This window comes from Salminus brasiliensis, chromosome 1, assembly GCF_030463535.1.
Source record: "Salminus brasiliensis chromosome 1, fSalBra1.hap2, whole genome shotgun sequence".
In the NCBI taxonomy this organism is placed as follows: domain Eukaryota; kingdom Metazoa; phylum Chordata; class Actinopteri; order Characiformes; family Bryconidae; genus Salminus; species Salminus brasiliensis.
The window spans coordinates 5,731,335-5,751,543 of NC_132878.1; the positions used below are offsets into that span (position 1 = coordinate 5,731,335).

The 20,209-nt window shown below is 44.0% G+C and overlaps 1 protein-coding gene across 3 annotated transcripts in view; it reads left to right on the forward strand.

Annotated features, from left to right (window-relative positions):
* Nucleotides 1–14,276, forward strand: part of LOC140573633 (astrotactin-2-like) — a 789,110-nt gene extending 774,834 nt beyond the window's left edge. For all 3 annotated transcript variants that reach the window (XM_072693130.1, XM_072693216.1, XM_072693294.1), the window contains one exon: nt 13,887–14,276. In XM_072693130.1, coding sequence (XP_072549231.1) covers nt 13,887–14,124 — 238 coding nt within the window. In that variant the 3' untranslated portion in view covers nt 14,125–14,276. The remainder of the gene's footprint in view (nt 1–13,886) is intronic.
* Nucleotides 14,277–20,209: the final 5,933 nt, after the last annotated feature.

A 20,209-nucleotide genomic window follows, 5' to 3' on the forward strand; every position in this document is an offset into this window, starting at 1 on the left:
AATGAAATTGGTGATGTAAGGCTTGGATGCAGCTGCTCAGCTATGGAAACCCATCCCATGTAGCTCTCTGTGCACTGTTTTCTTCAGCTAATCTGAAGGCCACATGAAGTTTGGAGGTCTGTAGCGACTGACTCTGCAAAAGGTCGGCGACCTCTACACACAATGCGAGGAAATTTCACGACTGGACTTGTAGCACAGGTGGTATCATATCACGGTACCACGCTGGAATTTACTGAGCTCATGAGAGCGACCCAGTCTTTCACTGATGTTTGTAGAAGCAGTCTGCAGGCCTAGGTGCTTGGTGTTTTACACCTGTGGCCATGGAATTGATTGAAATACCTGGATTCAGTGATTTGGATGGATGAGTGAATACTTTTGGCCATTTTAAAATATCTGACATAACAAACCCTTTGGATGGACTCTACTGTGGCCACTCTCACTCTCATAGTGACTGCCACTCTACAGGTTAAAGTTCATTAAGTAAAGTACTTAATCACCATATTTATTATATTTATACAGTACAGTGGCATTCGTCAGCATCAGTGCAGAGAGGCCAGCTTAGCAGACCTGGGTATTGAAACCACAACCCACTGAGTCCTCTGTAAAACTGCAAAAACATGGAAGCCCTTCGAGCTTCAAGTACGGCTCGGCTCGACCCGCCATCCCTCAAAATCCACGGAAGACAAGCGTCCAGACTTGAGCTTCCCCTGGGTGTCCGAACAGCTCGCTGTCCTCAAACCCAGACTGAAGACCCTCCTCTTCTGAGAGGACTTGGGTGAAGAGTACAGTATTATGATCTCCTTGTGACTTGTGTTTAGTAGAGTCTAAGATTAGAGGAGCTTTGAATTATTAGTCTATTTAAACTAGCTGAGATTTTTCTTGGGTAAATAGTGAATTACTTGTAAGAGCATCTGCTAAATGCCTTAAATCTAAATGTAAATGTTAATGTAAATGTAATGCCTGTGAGTCATGATTGGTCCTTGGTGACTGGTGGAGTAGTGGAATGGTGGGGGAGCTGTGAAAGTAAAAATAAAGGGAAGGTAAATTTACTCAGACTTGTGTTTGTATGTAGTAAAGGTTCACAGCTCTAGACCGACCCTACGGTCTAACTGCTGCTCATTAAGCGTAAGGAGATTCCCAAAAGTTCAAATCCCATCCCATTGTATGAAGCCTCCAGTCTGGGGACGTCACGTGATAGGGGAAGTTTTAACCTACAGATGAGAACAAACAGGAAACTGGTTGGGGGGAGGAGCCACAGACTAAACTGTGTATCTTACACAGTATTTAATCAGGTTCAGCTGCAGCTCATTTACTAATGTTTTGAGGCTTGACCAAACTGAGATGCAGGAGTTAGGAGAACTTCAGACTAAAGTAAGTGCTGCAGGTAAAACCAGAAAAGACAGGATAAGGCTAAGAGTTATTCAGAAGGTGTCGACATGATGTACCGTACCTTTGCAGTTCAGGTTAACCCCCAGACACTGCAGCTTTAATTGGGCCTGAAATCCTGCCCCAAACCCAAATGCACCCTGAGAACATTCTGTCCAAGCCTGACCCCAAGCCGACCCACAGTGGGGAGATTTGAATCCGAAGCTAACTCAAGCTCCAGCACCATTTGAAAATGAGTCGTTATCACCCAGAGTGCCAAACAGTGTGTGGTGTTTATAATGATAGTGCTGGATCAGGGATGAGGAAGATAGAAATGATAGGAAAAATATATAAAAAACAATAAATTACCCAGCAGTCCAAAAAACTGTGCTTTCGAGCAACATAGGAAGGCTTGTTTTTTGGGGAGAAACTTTCCATAATGTGCTGGTTTGCTGGTTAACTCCTAAGACTTCAGTCAAATTCAGTCAAATTTAGTTAAAATCCTCCTAACTCACATTTTTTACGTCTGCATCTCAGTTTGGTCAGCAGTACACACTGAGTCAAGCCTCAAACATCAGTAAATGAGCTGCAGCTGAAATACTATGTATCAGCTGCAGCTGATTAAATACTACGTAAGATGTTTAGTCTGTGGCTCCGCCCCTCAATCTGTTTACTGTTCATTCCCATTTGTAGATTAGAACTTCCCCTATCACATGAAGGGAGGCCTTCCTATTCTCACATGTCATGAGTCTCTTGACAAGCAGGCAGTTAGACAGTCACTCCACTTTAGAGCTGTGAAAGGAAAAAGTAAAGGGAAGGTAAATTTACTCAGACTTGTGTTTGTATGTAGTAAAGGTTCACAGCTCTAGACCGGCCCTACAGTCTAACTGCTGCTCATTAAGCGTAAGGAGACTCCCAAAAGTTCAAATCCCATCCCATTGTATGAAGCCTCCAGTCTGGGGACGTCACGTGATAGGGGAAGTTTTAACCTACAGATAAGAACAAACAGGAAACTGGTTGGGGGGAGGAGCCACAGACTAAACTGTGTATCTTACACAGTATTTAATCAGGTTCAGCTGCAGCTCATTTACTAATGTTTTGAGGCTTGACCAAACTGAGATGCAGGAGTTAGGAGAACTTCAGACTAAAGTAAGTTGAGTTAACTTAGTTACTGCATCAGTTTAAGTGACTGATTTCCAACAGTGTACATCATTTAAGGAATAAGGTCTTTTTACACTGACTTCCATTAAAAGTTGAGAAGGTTTTTGAGGCTTCAAGTGGTCCAGTGGACTAAGCTACTGTAAGAGTGCAATAGTGCACAGTTGGTTGGTGGCACTTCATCGCAACATCACTTCTAGTGTGGTGTTGGTCAGCACAGGAGTTGAGGAGCCAGTGCTTTCATCCAAGCCTGGTGCCTAGCGATGGTGTCTTGTCTTCATCCCTCCTAATGTTGAGGGCATTGCTAGTAAAATGATGAGTTCACATGAATGGCGGTTGGGTGATTGGCCTTCCTGGGGTAAAATACATTTTCTACATACGTACATTTTCTAGTTAAGTTGCAAGGTTTAGTTCTGACCATCAGAAACATCTCATATACAACATAACCAAGGGCAACGGCAGTTGTCTGGCGATTGTAGGTCTTGCAGAGCTTTTGCAGTGCTAACACAAGTGACCGCCACACCAGATGACCACCACATCTGTTTTGAGGTGATTAACGTACAGAAGAAGACTTCTCTAAAATATAGAGAAAAGCTAAAGTAGGGGGAGGCAGCTTGTGCGAACCCCAACATGATATCTTACCCTGCCCCAAGCCTGACGAGTGACCGGGTTCGATCAGGCGTCCCAAAGTGGGCATTTGAGTGTTGTCGGTTTGGAGAAACCTTCGTTGGAAGCTCTACTGGACACACCCCGGCCTTCGGCACCCATGAACTCAATGCACCTCCTCAGCGCTCAGCACAGCCGAATGTGACGGTCGAGCGTTTCGTTTGCACTGCATCCTCTAACCCACTTTAATCCACTTCTCCCAGCTCTTCTCCTCTCTCTCTCTCCATCTTGTCACACACATACATGCACATAAACACCATGGTCAGCAGTAATTTTGGCCTGCAAAATATTGGTTTAGGCTTCCAGTGCAAATCCAAGCCTATAAAACCAATCATGAGGTGGCTTGTTCCATTGGAGGACCATCTCGTAAGAACATAAATCTCATAAAAGAATCCACCCCGGTGCTGCAGTATATTTTCATATTCGTTTATTCAAGCCCATCCGATGTTTTTATTTCCTTTCATTTACCTTTTTTATTCATATTTTCTGCGTCAAAACTGGTGACTGGACACCGGCTCGAAGTCGACAAATTACAGTCTTATTATTCCAAGCTCTCGAGGAGAGAACGCCAACCGTTTTTTGGGGTCTAACGAATGTGGGCAAAGTGGCTTCTGGCACGGCCTGAGCGGTGCGGTGGACTGTGGCCATGTTGGTGTACTTTTGCAGAAGAGTCCCTCTTAAAACTGGCCCATCTGCATGGTCTGAAGCACCTAGTAAATTCAGGTGCGCTGTTATTCTCTTCTACTTTTACTTTTCTGGATTTTCACCAGCGGGGCTTCGTCGTGGCTGCCAGGTCAGGGGGTGCTTTCCGCAGGGAGCTGAAAACAGGAGCAGTCGATGTGTGTTTTGGGGAGGACATGCTGCTACAGTTGGCAGGACTCGAGACACAAGGGAGGGGAAAAAATAAAAACAATTAAGCTTCTCTATGATGATTGAATGTCTGTGTCTAATCATGCCCTCAGTTGAGTGCGGTTAGCAAATCCTGAGTGACATAATAGTTATGAAACAGTGACATGTCCTGAATAGTAACAGCAGGCTGCTGTTACAGTCATTTTGCTGTACTATTCCTTCATATAAAGTGGGTAGTACAGCACAGTTGTCCTCTTTATGGTAGACTGGGGTTTAATCCCCATCCAGACAAGCACGGCATGGTATATGCTATGGTGCAGTGTGCACCAGCCTATGAACAGAACCTTATCATCGCCTTATTGTTCCTAGACCCTCCACGACTTAATAACCACCTTTCCAAGATTGTGAAAGATCCCGGTCATCACCTGGTTTGTTCTGAGAGCTTTCCCTAACTGTTATCGCTCCTGAAACCTTTCCCTTACTGTGATTGGTCCCTAATTACCTTAATTTTTAATGGGTTCTGAGACTTTACCCTGACAGCAACTGATCCCTAATAGCGAGACCTTTTCTTGACTGTGATTAGTCTTAGTGACCACCTTGTTTGGATTTTGAGACCTTCCCTGACTGACTTATCCTAATTACTACCCTTTCTCAGTTCTGAGCCCTGCCCCTCACTGTAATTGATCCAAATAACAACCTTTTTAGAGTTCTGAGAACTTCCCCTGACTGTAACTGGTCCTAATAACCAACTTCCTATTGTTCTAAGGCCTTCCCCTGACTTGGTCCTAATCACTGCATTTTCCTGGTTTTTTTTTCTGAGACCTTCTTCTCACTGCAGTTGGTCCTAATAACAACCTTTGTACAGTTCTGAGAACTTTTCCTGACTAAAATTGGCCCCAACAACCACATTGTCTTTGTTCTGAGACCACACCCTGACTGTGACTGGTTCTAATAACCACCTTTTTATGAGACCTGGTTCTGAGACCTTCCTCTAACTGTGATTGGTCATAATCACTACCTTGTTTTTTGTTCTGAGAACCTTTCCTGTCTGCAGTTGGTCCTCATAACCACCCTTTTGGGTTTGGAGACCACTCCCTGTCCTAATCACCACCTTGGTGCCAAGTGATCCTCTAGGGGTTAGGTGCCTTGCTCAGGGAGATCTCAGCTGCAGATGCCGGTCCTGGGAATTGAACCAGTGACCTTCCTGACCCAGTTCTCTAACCTTTAGACCATTACCACCACTGTAATTTTGAATGGAAGCTATCTGAAATGTCCTTTGAGTCAAGTTGTACGAATAGGTGTGTTAAATCAGGCAAACACTAAAGCACAAAGCAGCACCATGGACCTCCAGCAGTAGGCCTGTCTCGTAGCCCTGATATAGTATCTCTAGAGTCATAAAAAATTGGACTAGTTGAAGCAGTTCAAAACAAGGCTCATACTCCCACCAGACACCAGTGACTTCATTAAGCAGTAGCTCGAAAGAAAGAGGAAAGCTGAAGTATCTAATCTTGCTATGAATGGAAGTCTTTTCTTGACTATTAAGCAGAAATTTTCAGCTTCGGATTACATTCGGATTGGCAGCAAAAGCAGGACGTCCAGAGCCAAGTTAAACATTGTATTTGTCAGTGGAGTAGCACCGGCTAAACCCTTGCATTGCTCCAATATTATTGTTCAGAGCTATCCCTCCCCGAAAACAGACCACCCTCACAGGAGCCCCGTTCGTCCTTCTTCAAGTGGGATGATTACTGGATGTTCCAAGTGAGATTCCCAAAAAAGAAGCCGACCAAAAGGGTAATTTCAAATCCACACTTATGTTGTTGCTACAGCGGTTGATACCTTTGCTACAAACACAGCATTTGGTCTGAAGCTTGTAGAGTTCGTCCGCCCCGCTGCCTGGAAGAGCTTATTGCGGCTTCATAAATCATATCAAGCATTTGGAATAAAACTCACATAAAGGAGGATTTGGTCAACTTTTTTGCGTGTGGCAGCCCCTTGGGAGTCCAGCAGGAAGGCTTTTGGAGGAAAGGCGGAGAGGGGGGGGGATTATTTATGGCTCCGAATTGGCAGCCTTTGACTGTGCTGGACTTATTTATGAGGCCGTTCTATCGGTGGTGCCTTTTAAAAGGTAAAAGTGTAGCCAAGTGAAATGTGATCGCTCGGAAAAGCTCCGCACAAAAAGAGGGATTTCTCGCATCCTGTTCCGTTTGGATGAAGGCAGCAGCTCCAGTATCAGCCAGGTGACTCGTTGGCTGGTTAGATAAATGGGATGTAGAATCAGTGCTCCTTAAACATAATGTGCATTAACTGGCTTTGTACCGCTACAGTATAACCCAATGCTCTTATCCAGCGTGGAAAGCCAGGGCGAGAGCGCAGGGTCAGTTGTGCTACACCATATCTGGAGCAAAGAGGGGGTCGGGCCTTGGTCTTAATGACCTTTTGGGTTCTAAGACCACTTTTTGACTATGATTGGTCCTAATAATCTGACTGTGATTGTTCCTAATAAGAACCTTTGTAGATTCTGAGATCTTTCCCTGACTGTGATTGGTCATACTCACCCAACAATTTGACTGTGATTAGTCCTAATAACAACCTGTTTCAGGTTCTCAAAACTTCCTTTGAATATGATTGGTCCAAATAACCTGACTGTGATTGGTCCTTATAACCATTTCCGATTCTGAGACCTTTCCCTGACTGTGATTGGTCCTTTTCACCCAATAACCTGGCTGTGATTGGTCCCTTTTCACCCAATAACCTGGCTGTGATTGGTCCTAATAACAATATTTTCAGATTCTGAGACATTTCCCTGACTGTGATGTTTGACTGTTTTCAGATTCTGAGACTGATTGGTCATAATCGCCCGATAACCTGACTCTGATTGATCCTTTTCACCCAATAATCTGACTGTGATTGATCCTTTTCACCCAATATCCTGTGATTGGTGCTAATAACAACCTTTTTAGATTCTGAGACCTTTCCTTGACTGTGATTGGTCATAATCACCCAATAACCTGACTGTGATTGATCCTAATCACCCCAAAATTGACTGTGATTAGTCCTAATAACAACCCTGTTTCAGGTTCTCAAAACTTCCCCTGACTGAGATCGGTCCAAATCACTATACTTCATTGGTTCTGAGACATTCTTCTCACTGCAAACTGGTCATAATAACATCCTTTGTATATTTCCTAGAACTTTCCCTGACTACATTTGGTCCCAAAAACACTCATTTTTTTGTTCTTAGGTCTTTCCTAAGATCCCCCAATAACCAGACAGTGATTAGACCTAATAATGTCCTTTGTATATTTCTTAGACCTTTACCTGACTACAAATGGTCCCAAAAGCTCCCTTTTTGTTCTAAGACCATTCCTTGACTGATTTGTCCTAATCACCAAATGACCTGATTGTAATCAGTCCTAATAACCATTTCAGATTCTGAAACGTTTCCTTGACTGTGATTGGTCCTAAAAACAACCATTTAAGGTTCTAAGACCTTTCCCTGACTTTGATTGGTTCTAATTACCTAATAAACTGACTGTAATAGGCCCTAATAACATCCCTTTTCAAGTTCAAAGACCACTGCCTGGCTGTGATTGGTCTCTACACAGGTTATGACTGCAATTGGTTCTAATACCTACCTGGAGAGGATTGAGGGCCTTGCTCAGTGGCAGTTTAGCCAACTTACAACCTAATAACTTGACTGTTATTGGTCTTTACACAGATTATGACTGCAATTGTTTTTAATATCTACCTGGAGAGGATTGAGGGCCTTGCTCAGTGGCAGTTTAGCCAACTCACAACCTCTTGAACAATAAGCCATTTCCCCCCAATCTTCATTTATTTTGTATTGAATGGAATTTAAAGGTAAGCTGAATGCTTCTGTCCACATAAGCCACCACTAAAATGAAATCAGAAGATGGGAAATGTTCATACCATTCTTACAGAAAAACTTATTAACCTCATTTCTATGGTCATTTCAAGTTGGACATTGGTTGAGATTTGTAGAAAACCTTATATACACCATTGGACTCAAACTGGAGCCCCAGGGCTGCTTATAAATATTGTTGTTTAAAGCGGCTGCCCTAAGTGTTTTGTGACGGTTATTAGCTCATGGTAGCAACATATCCTAAACCCTGGGGGCAGCCATGGCCTAAAATGCTAGTGAAGAAAGCTTGGGACTTTTTTGGTTCGAGGCCCTGGACTGAGGAACCCTCAACATTAATGGTTGAGGAACCTTTAAGCAAGACCCTTAACCCCAATTGCAGTCTGGATGCCGAAGTGGTTGCCCACTGATTTGGGTGTATTTTCTCAGGTCCTTAATTCACCTGTGTGTGTGTGTGTGTGTTGTCAATTGTATGACTTTAGTGTGGCGTGTTTTCTGGCTAGATTAGCCTTGTAGCTCCTCTAGCTAAAACTTTTTCAAACAGTAGCAAATTCTGGACAGCAAACAGGCCTCGGCTGATCAGCTACATCTAGGTGAAGTGGGCCATTTTCGCCTATGCATGCCTATGCTTTATTGCTTGAAATCTTCTGGCACTAAGCCTTCTCCACTCCAAATTGCTTGCTTAAAAATCGTATCTGAGTGGGCGAGCTAATTCACTCAGCGCAGAGTGCAGAAGCGTGTCGCCCTCATTTTTCCAGCCGGGACGTTATTTAATGAAATGCCGCGATTCCTAATTGATTCTAGCAATCGAAATCGATGCTTCTGAATTACAGCCGCTGGGACTGTGGCAGGGTTGCCTTGCCGGCGGCTGAAGCCTGCCAAAGTTTGCATAAGGAAAGCAGTTTTAGCCGTAGGTCTCGGAGTGTCAGCATGCTTTACAGTTAGCGATTAGCTGAATGTTGGTGTTACGAAATGAGCCTCTTTTAGCTGTGAACCATGAGCTGCCCTCCGGAGACCCCAGTCAAAGAGCCATAAATAGCTATGATTTACGCTCGGATGGAGCTTTTCCATTTGTGTGAGCGTAGATAGCGTATGCTCGGTGCACCGCACTGCATACGGCACCAAGATAAGCTCCGCTCCCCGGATGGTATTTCGTTAACGGCAGCCCCGTCGTCGGTCATATTTTGCCTTGCCGGTATCAGTTGCGAGAATGCTTGATGTATTGCATGCTAGCTTTTACAGCACAAGGGAAGGCATGGCACTGACTAAGTCCAGGCACTACAAATGGAAAAGGGCTGCAGGTCTAAATCACTGCCTCTTATGAGCTTTAACAGAGGTGCGTTTTGTACATCTCAAAATAAACTTTACAAAAGGGAAAAATGGGGAAATATCTCCCTGTCGGATGAAGATTTAAGACCTGTGTTTTAAAGGAATGGTGTGGTGAAAGACCTAATTTACACATATTCCCACTTACCCCAGATGAGAGTGGATCAGCCAGACATATTTGGTGTCCAAATTTAGCCTCTTTAGTTGTAAACTGAAGGCTAATAAAGCTCAAAATCAAACACTAGCCATCAATAGTCACCCAAATCGTTTGCATAAATACCTGCTCTCACCCCACTCACACTGCAGCCAGGTCTTCATTAGAGTGGCACAGACTTGCCCATGTGGTTTTAGGACACACTATTAGTGGGTGCAGTGTGGGACAGTGTGGTATGAGTACTGATTCGAATGGTCACAACTTAGTAGGAGATCCTAACATATGGCCAGTATTTAGTAAGGCATGGGAATGAGATCCTAAGTCATGGTCTCTACTTACTAAGGCATGGGAATGAGATATTTATGTCATTGCCGCTATTTAGTAAGGCATGGGAACAAGATCCTAACTCATTGCCACTATATAGTAAGGCATGGTAATGAGATAATTAAGTCATGGCCACTAATTAATAAGGCACAGAAATGAGATCCTAAGTCATGGGCACGACTTACAAAGGCATGGGAATGGGATATCGAAGTCATTGCCACTATATAGTAAGGCATGGGAATGAGATAATTAATTCATGGCCACTATTTAGTAAGTCATGGGAACGAGATCCTAACTCATTGTCACTATATAGTAAGACACGAAAATTAGATAATTAAGTCATGGCCAGTAGTAAGGCACGGAAATGAGATCCTAAGTCATGGGCATGACTTACTAAGGCATGGAAATGAAATATTTATGTCATTGCCACTACTTAGTAAGGCATGGGAATGAGATAATTAAGTCATGTCCACAATTGCTAAGGCATGGGAATGAGATCCTAACCCATGGCCACTATATAGTAAAGCATGGGAATGAGATCCTAAGTCATGGCCCTGGGTTAGTGAGGAATGGGATATTTAAGACATGGCCACAACTTACTAAGGCATGGAAATAAGATAATTAAGTCATGTGCAACTATTTAGTAAGGCATGGAAATAAGATCCACATGTCATGGCCCTCATTTAGTAAGGCATGGGGTAAGATACTTAAGTCATGGCAATGACTTAATAAGGCATGGAAATAAGTTCATTAAGTCATGGGCATGAAATAATTAAGTCATGGCCACTACTTAGCAAGCCATGGGAACAAGATAATTAAGCCATGGCCACTGTTTAGTAAGGCATAGAAACAAGATAATTAAGTCATGGCCACAACTTACTAAGGCATGGAAACTAGATAATTAAGTCATGGCCACTACTTAGTAAGCCATGAGAACAAGATAATTAAGCCATGGCCACTACTTAGTAAGGCATGGAAACGAGATAATTAAGTCATGGCCACGACTTACTAAGGCATGAAAATAAGATCATTAAGTCATGGCGACTACTTAGTAAGCCATGAGAACGAGAGAATTAAGTCATGGCCACTACTTAGTAAGCCATGAGAACGAGATAATTAAGTCATGGCCACTATTTAGTAAGGCATGGAACCAAGATAATTAAGTCATGGCCACTATTTAGTAAGGCATAGAAAAAAAAAGTAAGGCGTGGGAATTAAGTTGTCATAAGGTGTGACTTAGTTATCTCATTCATATCTCACACCTTACTAAGTAGTGGCCATGCATTAGGATCTTGTTTCCACCCCTTCATGAGTCATGGCCGCGACTTAATTTTTTTTTTGTGGTTGGTTTTGGACTCTTACCCGTCTGGTATTTCCGTCCTTTTGGTGTGGTGGAAGGTGAATAGATGGCTTGCCTGAGCATTTGCTTCCCTGAGGGATGTGTTCCCTGAAGGGTGCCCCCTTGAATTGAAGGTCAGCTTTTAGCAAAGCATCGACTGCCTTTCACGGCTGGAGCATCCTCGCTTTCTGATGTTGAGCTCCCCTTCTGAGGACAGTGGCACAGGGAAAGCCCAGAAAGCCCGGCCATGACAACTAGAAGAGCCCGGAAGAGCCTGTGGGCCATCCTAGAGAAAGCTCTCTAGGGGCTTTTTTACATTTCCACCACAAAAGGTGTCAAAATGACGAGTCAGGACTGTGATGTAACAGTTTTAGGGTTTTGGGATTGGCTCGTTCCCCAGCTCTATTCTATTCATTACCATGTGCTAAAGTCTGAGGCATGGGAATTAAATATTTATGTTATTGCCACTACTTAGTAAGGCATGGGAATGAGATAATTAAATCATGACCACAACTTGCTAAGGCATGGGAATGAGATCCTAACTCATGGCCACTATATAGTAAGGCATGGGAATCACAAAAGGTGTCAAATTGACGAGTCAGGACTGTGATGTAACAGTTTTAGGGTTTTGGGATTGGCTCGTTCCCCAGCTCTATTCTGGTTCTGCTGGATGTTCTTTGGAAGGAGGAACAGCAGTGTTTGAGGTTCACGGTTTGTCATTACCATGTGCTGAAGTCTGATTATTCAGCTATGGAATAAGGAATGTGCAGTTTTCCATTTTAGGGCTCCTTTAAGATTGAGGCAAACTCAGTCTGCTGCTTTGCTCAAACTGCTGAGTAAGGGCCTTGGCCTTGACCTCATGAAAGGGTTACGAAAGCTCTAATCCTCAATTTGCCCGCAGTATTTTCACTTAAGAGCAGCTTTCCACCAGAAAAAATGCTATTCGATATCTTTTCTTCTGGTCGGGAAAGAGGAAAAAAGCCCTGGAACAAACAGCAGAAATTGTTCTCTCGTTAAATCACAGACCATCGCTGACATTTCACAATTCACATTCCTCTCCCCCCCTTTTTCTTCCCAAACATTCATGCAGTCCTTCCTGCCAAGCATTGTTTTGATAAGCGTATCGATTTACATAATATTTTCGGTGTCCCAAAACTCAAAACTCAAAACTCGGTGTTTGCAGCTATATTCAGACACGAACTCCCGGCTGAGCGAGGCGCTCCTCCTCCTCCTCCTCCTCCTCCTCCTCCTCCTCTTTGCTACAGCCTCAGTGTTTTGTGGCAAAACACAGAGAGGAAGTATGCGAGCAGTACCTTTCCCTGGCCCCCAAGCATAGCCCCTCGCTGCCAGGGCCTGCGGGATGCTGCCAACCCAAGCCCTCCGTGGATGTTTGTGTAATCACATCTTCCCTCCCAGACTGGAGGACTGGAGCTGGAGGAAGCGTCCAGTGGTCACCAATTGCCGGCTATTTTCCACTTTGTAAAACATTATCAACTGAAGCCTTTTATGAATATCTAATGCGGTAAACGTCTGGAATTAGGATTTTGCACGGGACGCAGAATTCCTTTCAGAATTCCTCCACTCCGCTCGCTCTCTGAATGAGCCCCTTCAGACCCCACTAACACTGACAGGCCTGAGGCCGGACCCTCGCTCTGCCACGCAGAAATCTGTTTATCTGGGAAGAACAAATACAGTATTAGTGTTAATACAGAGAGCAGTGCTTTACACCCTCTCTCTCTCTCTCTCTCTCTCTCTCTCTCTCTCTCTCTCTCTCTCTCTTTCTCTTACATCCTTCTGTCTCTCTCTCTCTCTCTCTCTCTCTCTCTCACTCACTCGCATTCTTACACCTATCTGTCTCTCTCTCTCTCTCTCTCTCTCTTACACCCTTCTGTGTATCTCTCTCTCTCTTACACCCTTCTGTCTCTCTCTCTCTCTCTCTCTCTCTCTCCCTCTCTCTCTCTCTCTCTCTCCCTCTTACACCCCTCTCTCTCTCTTTCTCTCTGGGCAGTGGTGGCTCAGCGGTTAGAGCGCCGGGATATCGATAACAGGGTTGTGGGTTCGGTTCCCGGGCTCGGCAAGCTGCCACTGTTGGGCCCTTGAGCAAGGCCCTTTACCCTCTCTACACCCTTCTCTCTCTCTCTCTCTCTCTCTCTCGCTCTCTCTCTCTCCCTCTTACACCCTTTTGTCTCTCTCTCTCTCTCGCTCTCTCTCTCTCCCTCTTACACCCTTTTGTCTCTCTCTCTCTCTCTCTCTCTCTTACATTCTTACACATATCTGTCTCTCTCTCTCTTACACCCTTCTCTCTCTCTCTCTCTCTCTCTCTCTCTTACACCCTTCTCTCTCTCTCTTACATTCTTACACCCATCTGTCTCTCTCTCTTACACCCTTCTCTTATACCCCTCTCTCTCTCTCTCTCTCTCTCTCTCTCTCTCCCTCTTACACCCTTCTCTCTCTCTCTCTCTCTCTCTCTCTCTCTCTCCCTTCTCTCTCTCTCTCTCTCTCTCTCTCTCTCTTACACCCTTCTCTGTCTCTCTCTCTCTCTCTCTTACATTCTTACACATATCTGTCTCTCTCTCTTACACCCTTCTCTCTCTCTCTCTCTCTCTCTCTCTCTCTCTCTCTCTTACACCCTTCTCTCTCTCTCTCTCTCTCTCTCTCTCTCTCTCTCTCTCTCTCTTACACCCTTCTCTGTCTCTCTCTCTCTCTCTTACATTCTTACACCTATCTGTCTCTCTCTTACACCCTTTCATCTCTCTCTCTCTCTCTCTCTCTCTCTCTCTCTCACTCCCTCTGTCTTACATACTCTCTCTCTCTCGCCCCTGTAGGAAAGCTCACCTGATCCTGAGGCGCGTGGACCGGATCAGCCTCCTGTGCCGCTCTCTGCTGCGGAGCGGCTACATCCAGAGTCGGACGGAGAGCGTCCCGTACGCCACCTGCCGCAGCGAGGATGTTCGGCCGGCGGGCAGCGTGTGGCACAGCTCCCTGCATGACACACGGCTGGCCTGCGTGGACAAGCTGCTGAACGTCCAGCGCAACATATACGGCAAGTCCAAACTGCGGTGAGACTCGCCCTCTGGCCTGCCGGACTTCTCCTCGGACCCTCGCTCGCTCTCTCTCTCTCTCGCTCTCTCTCTCCGGACCCTCGGGTTGACTGTTGTTTTTTTCTAGAAACACATTAAACGAAATCTCAGACTGTTCCACCTTTTCACTAAAGACACGGCGGGTGGGGGGGGGGGCTTTTTTTTTTCGGCGCACGGCCCTTCAGACTGCTTTCCGTTTGCTTTCCCTTTTTCCCGGTGAGGAGCAGCAGGTAGCAGGAGAGGCTCGGAGAAGATCGCCTGGTTTGATTTTTACCCTCCTTTTCTAGGACACTGGTTCCCAGAGTGGCCAAAGCGCACTTACAAGCACACTGGATGAAGCAGTGCAGGGGACTGACCTGATTAGTGTGGATATCATCATTCCCATTTATTAACCTGTGTAATTACACATTAATAATTCATGTAATAGCAATGTAATTACCGCTGGTAATTCACTGTTCCACATGAATTACAGTAGAGCAGCATAGATAATTACACATGTCTCTATAGCCATAACTGTTCTTTAAGCAGTGCCATAGAAGAACCACACTATACACTGATCAGCCATAACATTAGCACCACCTCTCTAATACTGAGTAGCTTCCCCTGGTCTCCCTTGGACTCCACAAGACTTCTGAAGGCCTCCGGTCGTCTCTTTGCAGATCCTTTAAGACGTCCTGTAAGTTGTGAGGTGGAGCTTCCATGGATCTCATCTCATTAGCCTTAGATGTCCATGACCCTGTGACCAGTTCACCAGCTGTCCTTGTTATGGGCCACTTTTTTGGTAGGTGCTGACCACCGCATACCAAAAACACCCTACAAACAGACCTGCCTGATGGTTTGGAGATGTTCCGACCCAGTTGTCTAGCCAGTGTTGGTGGCGCTAATGTTATGGCTGGCTGATCAGTGTGTGTCCAAAAGTTTGTGGACACCCCTTCTAATGAATGCAATCAGCTACTTTAAGTCGCCCCCTTTACTGACACAGATGTGCAAATGCACATACACAGCTTGTCTAGTCCCTGTAGAGAAGTACAGCCAATAGAATAGGACTCTCTGGAGCAGATAAGCATGAACCTATTGGCTCCATGCTGCCTGATAATGCCAGGCGTGGGCTAAAGAGGGCTATAAAGCCCCCCAGCATTGAGCTGTGGAGCAGTGGAGGAACTGAGATCTCTGGAATGATGGATGGTGCTCCATCCAATACTTGAGGAGTTGGGGATAATGAGGTGGGGTGGTGATCATCATCCAACATCCTGACCTCACTAATGCTTTTACCGCTGAATGCAATCAAATCCCCACAGCAATGTTCCTCCAGAATCCAGTATTTCTGATTCTGGAAAACACAATGAATGAGCCGGTGTCCCAATACTTTTGTCCATATAGTATTGCAATAGTGTAAATGCACTAGTGTAAATACAAGACATACAAGCTGGACTAGTGTAATCCAACTGTACAACCAATACATCCGCTGTTATAACACTGTTATTACATGTGTGTTAATGTGTAATTACGCAGTTATTACAGCTCATGAATCTGTTCGATTCAAATGGGAATGATGAACACATGACCATCAAGGCCATTCAAGGCACTCCTTTATACAGTGCAGGCGGACTCTATGGGACTGAATGTAAGGTTCCCACTTCACGGTGCTGCAAATCTCAAACACCTGGTGGACGAAGAACCTAAACCGACTTTTCAAACATATCTCTAGGGAAAACCCAACAGGGCGAGGAACGAGTGGAACCGATACTGCAAAGGCCTCCATCATCTCAAATGCAATGCAAAGGACTGCTTAATTACACTGTCCGACATTTAAGAGGACTTTTTGATGTCTGTACTTTTCATCTAACCATCCTTTTCCTTTGTCAAAACCGGGACGACTTTGCGTTTCATATTCACTTATTGGGGCCCGGTCGTTATGAACAGCGGGTCAAAGGTACGACGATGAAGTTTTACAAGGAGAAATCCTAATATTGGACAATATTTAATTTTTATCCCTAATTGTTCACCCAAATTAGTCCATTAGAAGCCCACCCCCACCCCATTTAAAAAAACTAGTCCTGTCCAGAAAGCACTTGATCTCTGGTGATGCCACAGCCATCCGTCAGTGATGGTTATCCAAGTAAAACACTACAAATTGACAAAATGACCAAATCCTGCACCTAATATTTGGGGTTACACATTCCTTTCCCCTTACGCTAACTCACCCACTATCTCATGAGCTCCTCACAGGGGTCATCAACTGAGCCTACAAAACCTCCGGAAGGCTTATCAGTGAGGTCTGGTGTCACAGACCCACTCCCCTTCACACTCACTTCACTTAACCACCTTCATAACTGTGGAACCACACTGGCTTCCCTGCTGGCCAAGGTCTTTCCTAGCCCCACTGATCCCACCAGTTCCATGTGGACTGTGGTGGACTCACTACAACAGGGGTGCGCAATTCTGGTCATGGAGGGCCAAACACACCTGATTCAGCTTTCCTGTCAATTGCCAGGTTTAGTAGGTTTGCTAGATCATCTGGTAGACTTCATCCCCTGTTGCCACAACAACCACAGTAAGAAGTCTTTGGTTGTCAAGGCAAATATTGGCTAATATTTTCATCCCAGGTTTTCCCCCAGAACACACAAACTACTGAATTACCACTAATGCAATAGCAATGGAGAGCCCAACACACTCAGGCCTCACAGGCTAGCATCATGCCGAGTGATGAGGGAAGAGGGAAGGCCACCCTACACGCTATCCAGTGACAGTGAGGGCAGTGGTACTTTCCTGGACTAGCACTGACGGATGGCTGGGGCATCACCAGGGATCAAACCTGCAATCTCATGATGACAGGGACAACACTTAAGTCCTTTTCGGACGGGATTAGCTTCACATGTGGAGTCGGGGGTAAGGTGATTTTACCATGGGACGTCTGTAATGTTAGTAATGACTGATGGGATTAGGAATCTCGCTATAAAAGATGGGAGTGGCTCCTCAAGCTACGCATCACTGATATACCAAAACATACCTTTGTTTCTGAGAGTGTAGGAGACTAAACTCTCATTAATGCTCACTAAAGATTGTAATCCTCAGATACAAGACTGGGAAGCAATCCCAACACTAGCATTGAACCACTAGGCTAGCTGTTTAGTTAGCTAACTTGGCTACATACATTAGGTTGTGGACAGGCTGAATAGCTGATGAGGTTTCAAAGTTTGAGTTGATGCTGTTTAAGCTACGATTGGAAATCTGGTGTTTAACTACGTGCATCAGTTTGTTACAGCGCCACCTTGTGGCAGAGCAGTGCTTCTATGGAACACCTTCATGGTTAAGATCAAGGGAAATGATGATGTGAAATAACAGACCCTTAAACGTTAAGGATATTATGGCATCATATTTATCTGTTTAGGCCAACTGGGCCAACTGGGTCAGGTTGTATCTAATGGGTTGAAAAGCTGATGTTTAACTGGGTGAATCAGTTTGTTGCAGCGCCACCCTGTGGTAGAGCAGTGCTTCTACAGACCAACTTCATGTTTCCAAGCGTGAAATTTTTAACCTTGTAAAAGTCTGCAGGGTCACTGAAATCAAACGTTGCGAGCATGTTATGAAACTATGTTTATCATTTATCTATTAAATATAATTAAAATATGAACTGGGTGAATCGGTTTGTTGCAGCGCCACCCTGTGGTAGAGCAGAGCTTCTACAGACCAACTTCATGGTTAAGATCAAAGAGTAAATCAAAGACACTTTGAACAGCTGCGGGATTCGTAAAACAAACCTATAACAACATATTATGTCATTAAATTAACATATTAATGAATTAAATAGACGATCAAGCCAGTGTTTAATTGGTTAACTCAGTTGGCAACAGCGCCACCTTGTGGCTGAGCAGTGCTTTGACTTAAGTGTGGCCTTTTGAAGGTAAAAAAGACAAAACATTTACAGCATTTTACTGTTCTTTTTATTTAAGCATCTATGTAATAAATAGACAAACATAATACCATAATTATTGAATTATGGTGTTATTCCAATGAAACACATGTATCTCCAACATAGTGACTTTACATGTGAAAGCAAAAAAGTTAATTCCAAGAGTTTATTCCAAGTAATTTCAAGCATTTCGATTGGTCCATTCCTTCAGAATGATAGAAATAGAGATACATGGTTTTCATTGGACAGCAGCGCTATGTTCTTACCATGTTCTTTTTAGGTTCAGGAACCTCCACAATTTCCATTTTTGAGGCTTTTAGAAGGTCATACAGGTCAATTCCTCCACACCTTGATCAACCATCAATATTCTGCATTCAGATTTAGCAGTTCAGCCTGTATTGCTGTGATAAAGGTGAACGACTGGTGACCTTCGGCTTAGCAGCTCCTGTAAAGATTGGAAAACACACATTAGAGATATTCATTCAATACAGCGTGAACTCACAGCCATTCTTACGTGTCAATGCTTTGTGAACAGGCTAGTCACCCATACAGAATCTGACCCACACGATCCTTAATATCGACCGATTTTATCGGATAAGTGATATATCGGTTGGGCCCTAATTCACAGACTGGCTTTTTTAACCACAGGCTACCCCACCTTAATGCAGGAGATACAGATGCAGATCTCCGGCTCTGGCACCATATCTTGTAGTGGCTGTGTGCTGCAGGACTGTAAAAGGATGCGAGTGACTGTACAAATAAATAAATAAATAAATAAATAAAACAGATTGAAAGAGAGAGAAAGAAAGATATAGTGTAGCTCGTGAGCTGTGTGAACTGGTGACGGGGTTGTAGTGTATTATTTAAGGCTATTTTAGAACTGATCTCATGGGCTGAGCGAGCATAGTGGAAAAAATACCCAACTTAAATCAACCAAAAGGTAACAAACTAGCCTGGACACCTTATTTTCAGTACCTTTCATTTCATGTTATATCAATTGTGATAGTAAATTATACTGCTGTACAGAAAATTGTAAATACAGTATGTACCGAGTCAATATGATTGTCTTTTTTTGGGGGAAAGATCTATTAAATATGTATACTGAAACTCTATCGGCTGCTTTGAGTGTTTATTTTGTTGAACTGCCTCCTCTACACTCTTCATAACCAGGGTTCTACAAGTTCTTTAGTTAAAATCATGGACAACTCCATCATTTGACTGCTGAACTGTTCCTTCCCCTGGTTAAAGCTTGTTCATTGACAAGGAAACTCTATAGTCGATGGTTCTCGTCATATAACGTCACAGCAAAAATGGGTCCACTACTATTAAATGGGATCAAAGCATCATTAGATCAACCAGCAGTCTGAATAAGTGTTTATTAAAGAAGTTACACTGTTTATGGCTCTCCATCACCTTCACCTACAATTAAATGGTCACTTTTAGAAGCGCATTCCTGAAACCAGCGACACACGTCAGTTTGAAACTCTGGAAGAACCTCTTTGAGGAACCTTCAAGGAACCAGTTTCTTCTAAAAACCTTTCCTCAAAGGTTCCTCAAAGCACCTTAAGATGTTCATCCACAGTTTTACATGGAAGAGCCTCCAAACATTCCTCAAGGATCTTATACTTTTAAGGAGAATACATATATATATATATACACACACACACACTCTCTCACTCTCTGGACAAAAGTATTGGGACACCTGCTCATCTATCCATTGTTTTTTTTTTTTTTAATCAAGGTTATTAAGAAGATTTGATCCTGCTTTTGTTGGAGTAACTGTGTCTCTACTGTCCAAGGAGGAAGGCTTTCTACTAGAATTTGGAGGAGCATTCCTCCTCGGACAGTAGAGCGTTAAGGAGGTCAGGTGTTAGATGGATGATCACCACCCCATCTCATCATCCTCAACTCCCCAACTCATCCTGAAAGTTTTGGATGTAGCACCACCATCTATCATCCTAGAGAACACCGTTCTACTGCTCCACAGCTCAATGCCACGGCATTAGGCAGCATGGTGCCAATACCGTCATGGCCATCTGCTCCAGGAAGTCCTATTCTATTGGCAGCACTCCTCGTGTTTGTATATGTTGATAATTAAGCTTAAAAACCTGTCCAATTTTAAATCAAATAAATATTTACCGTAGAACAGATTTCG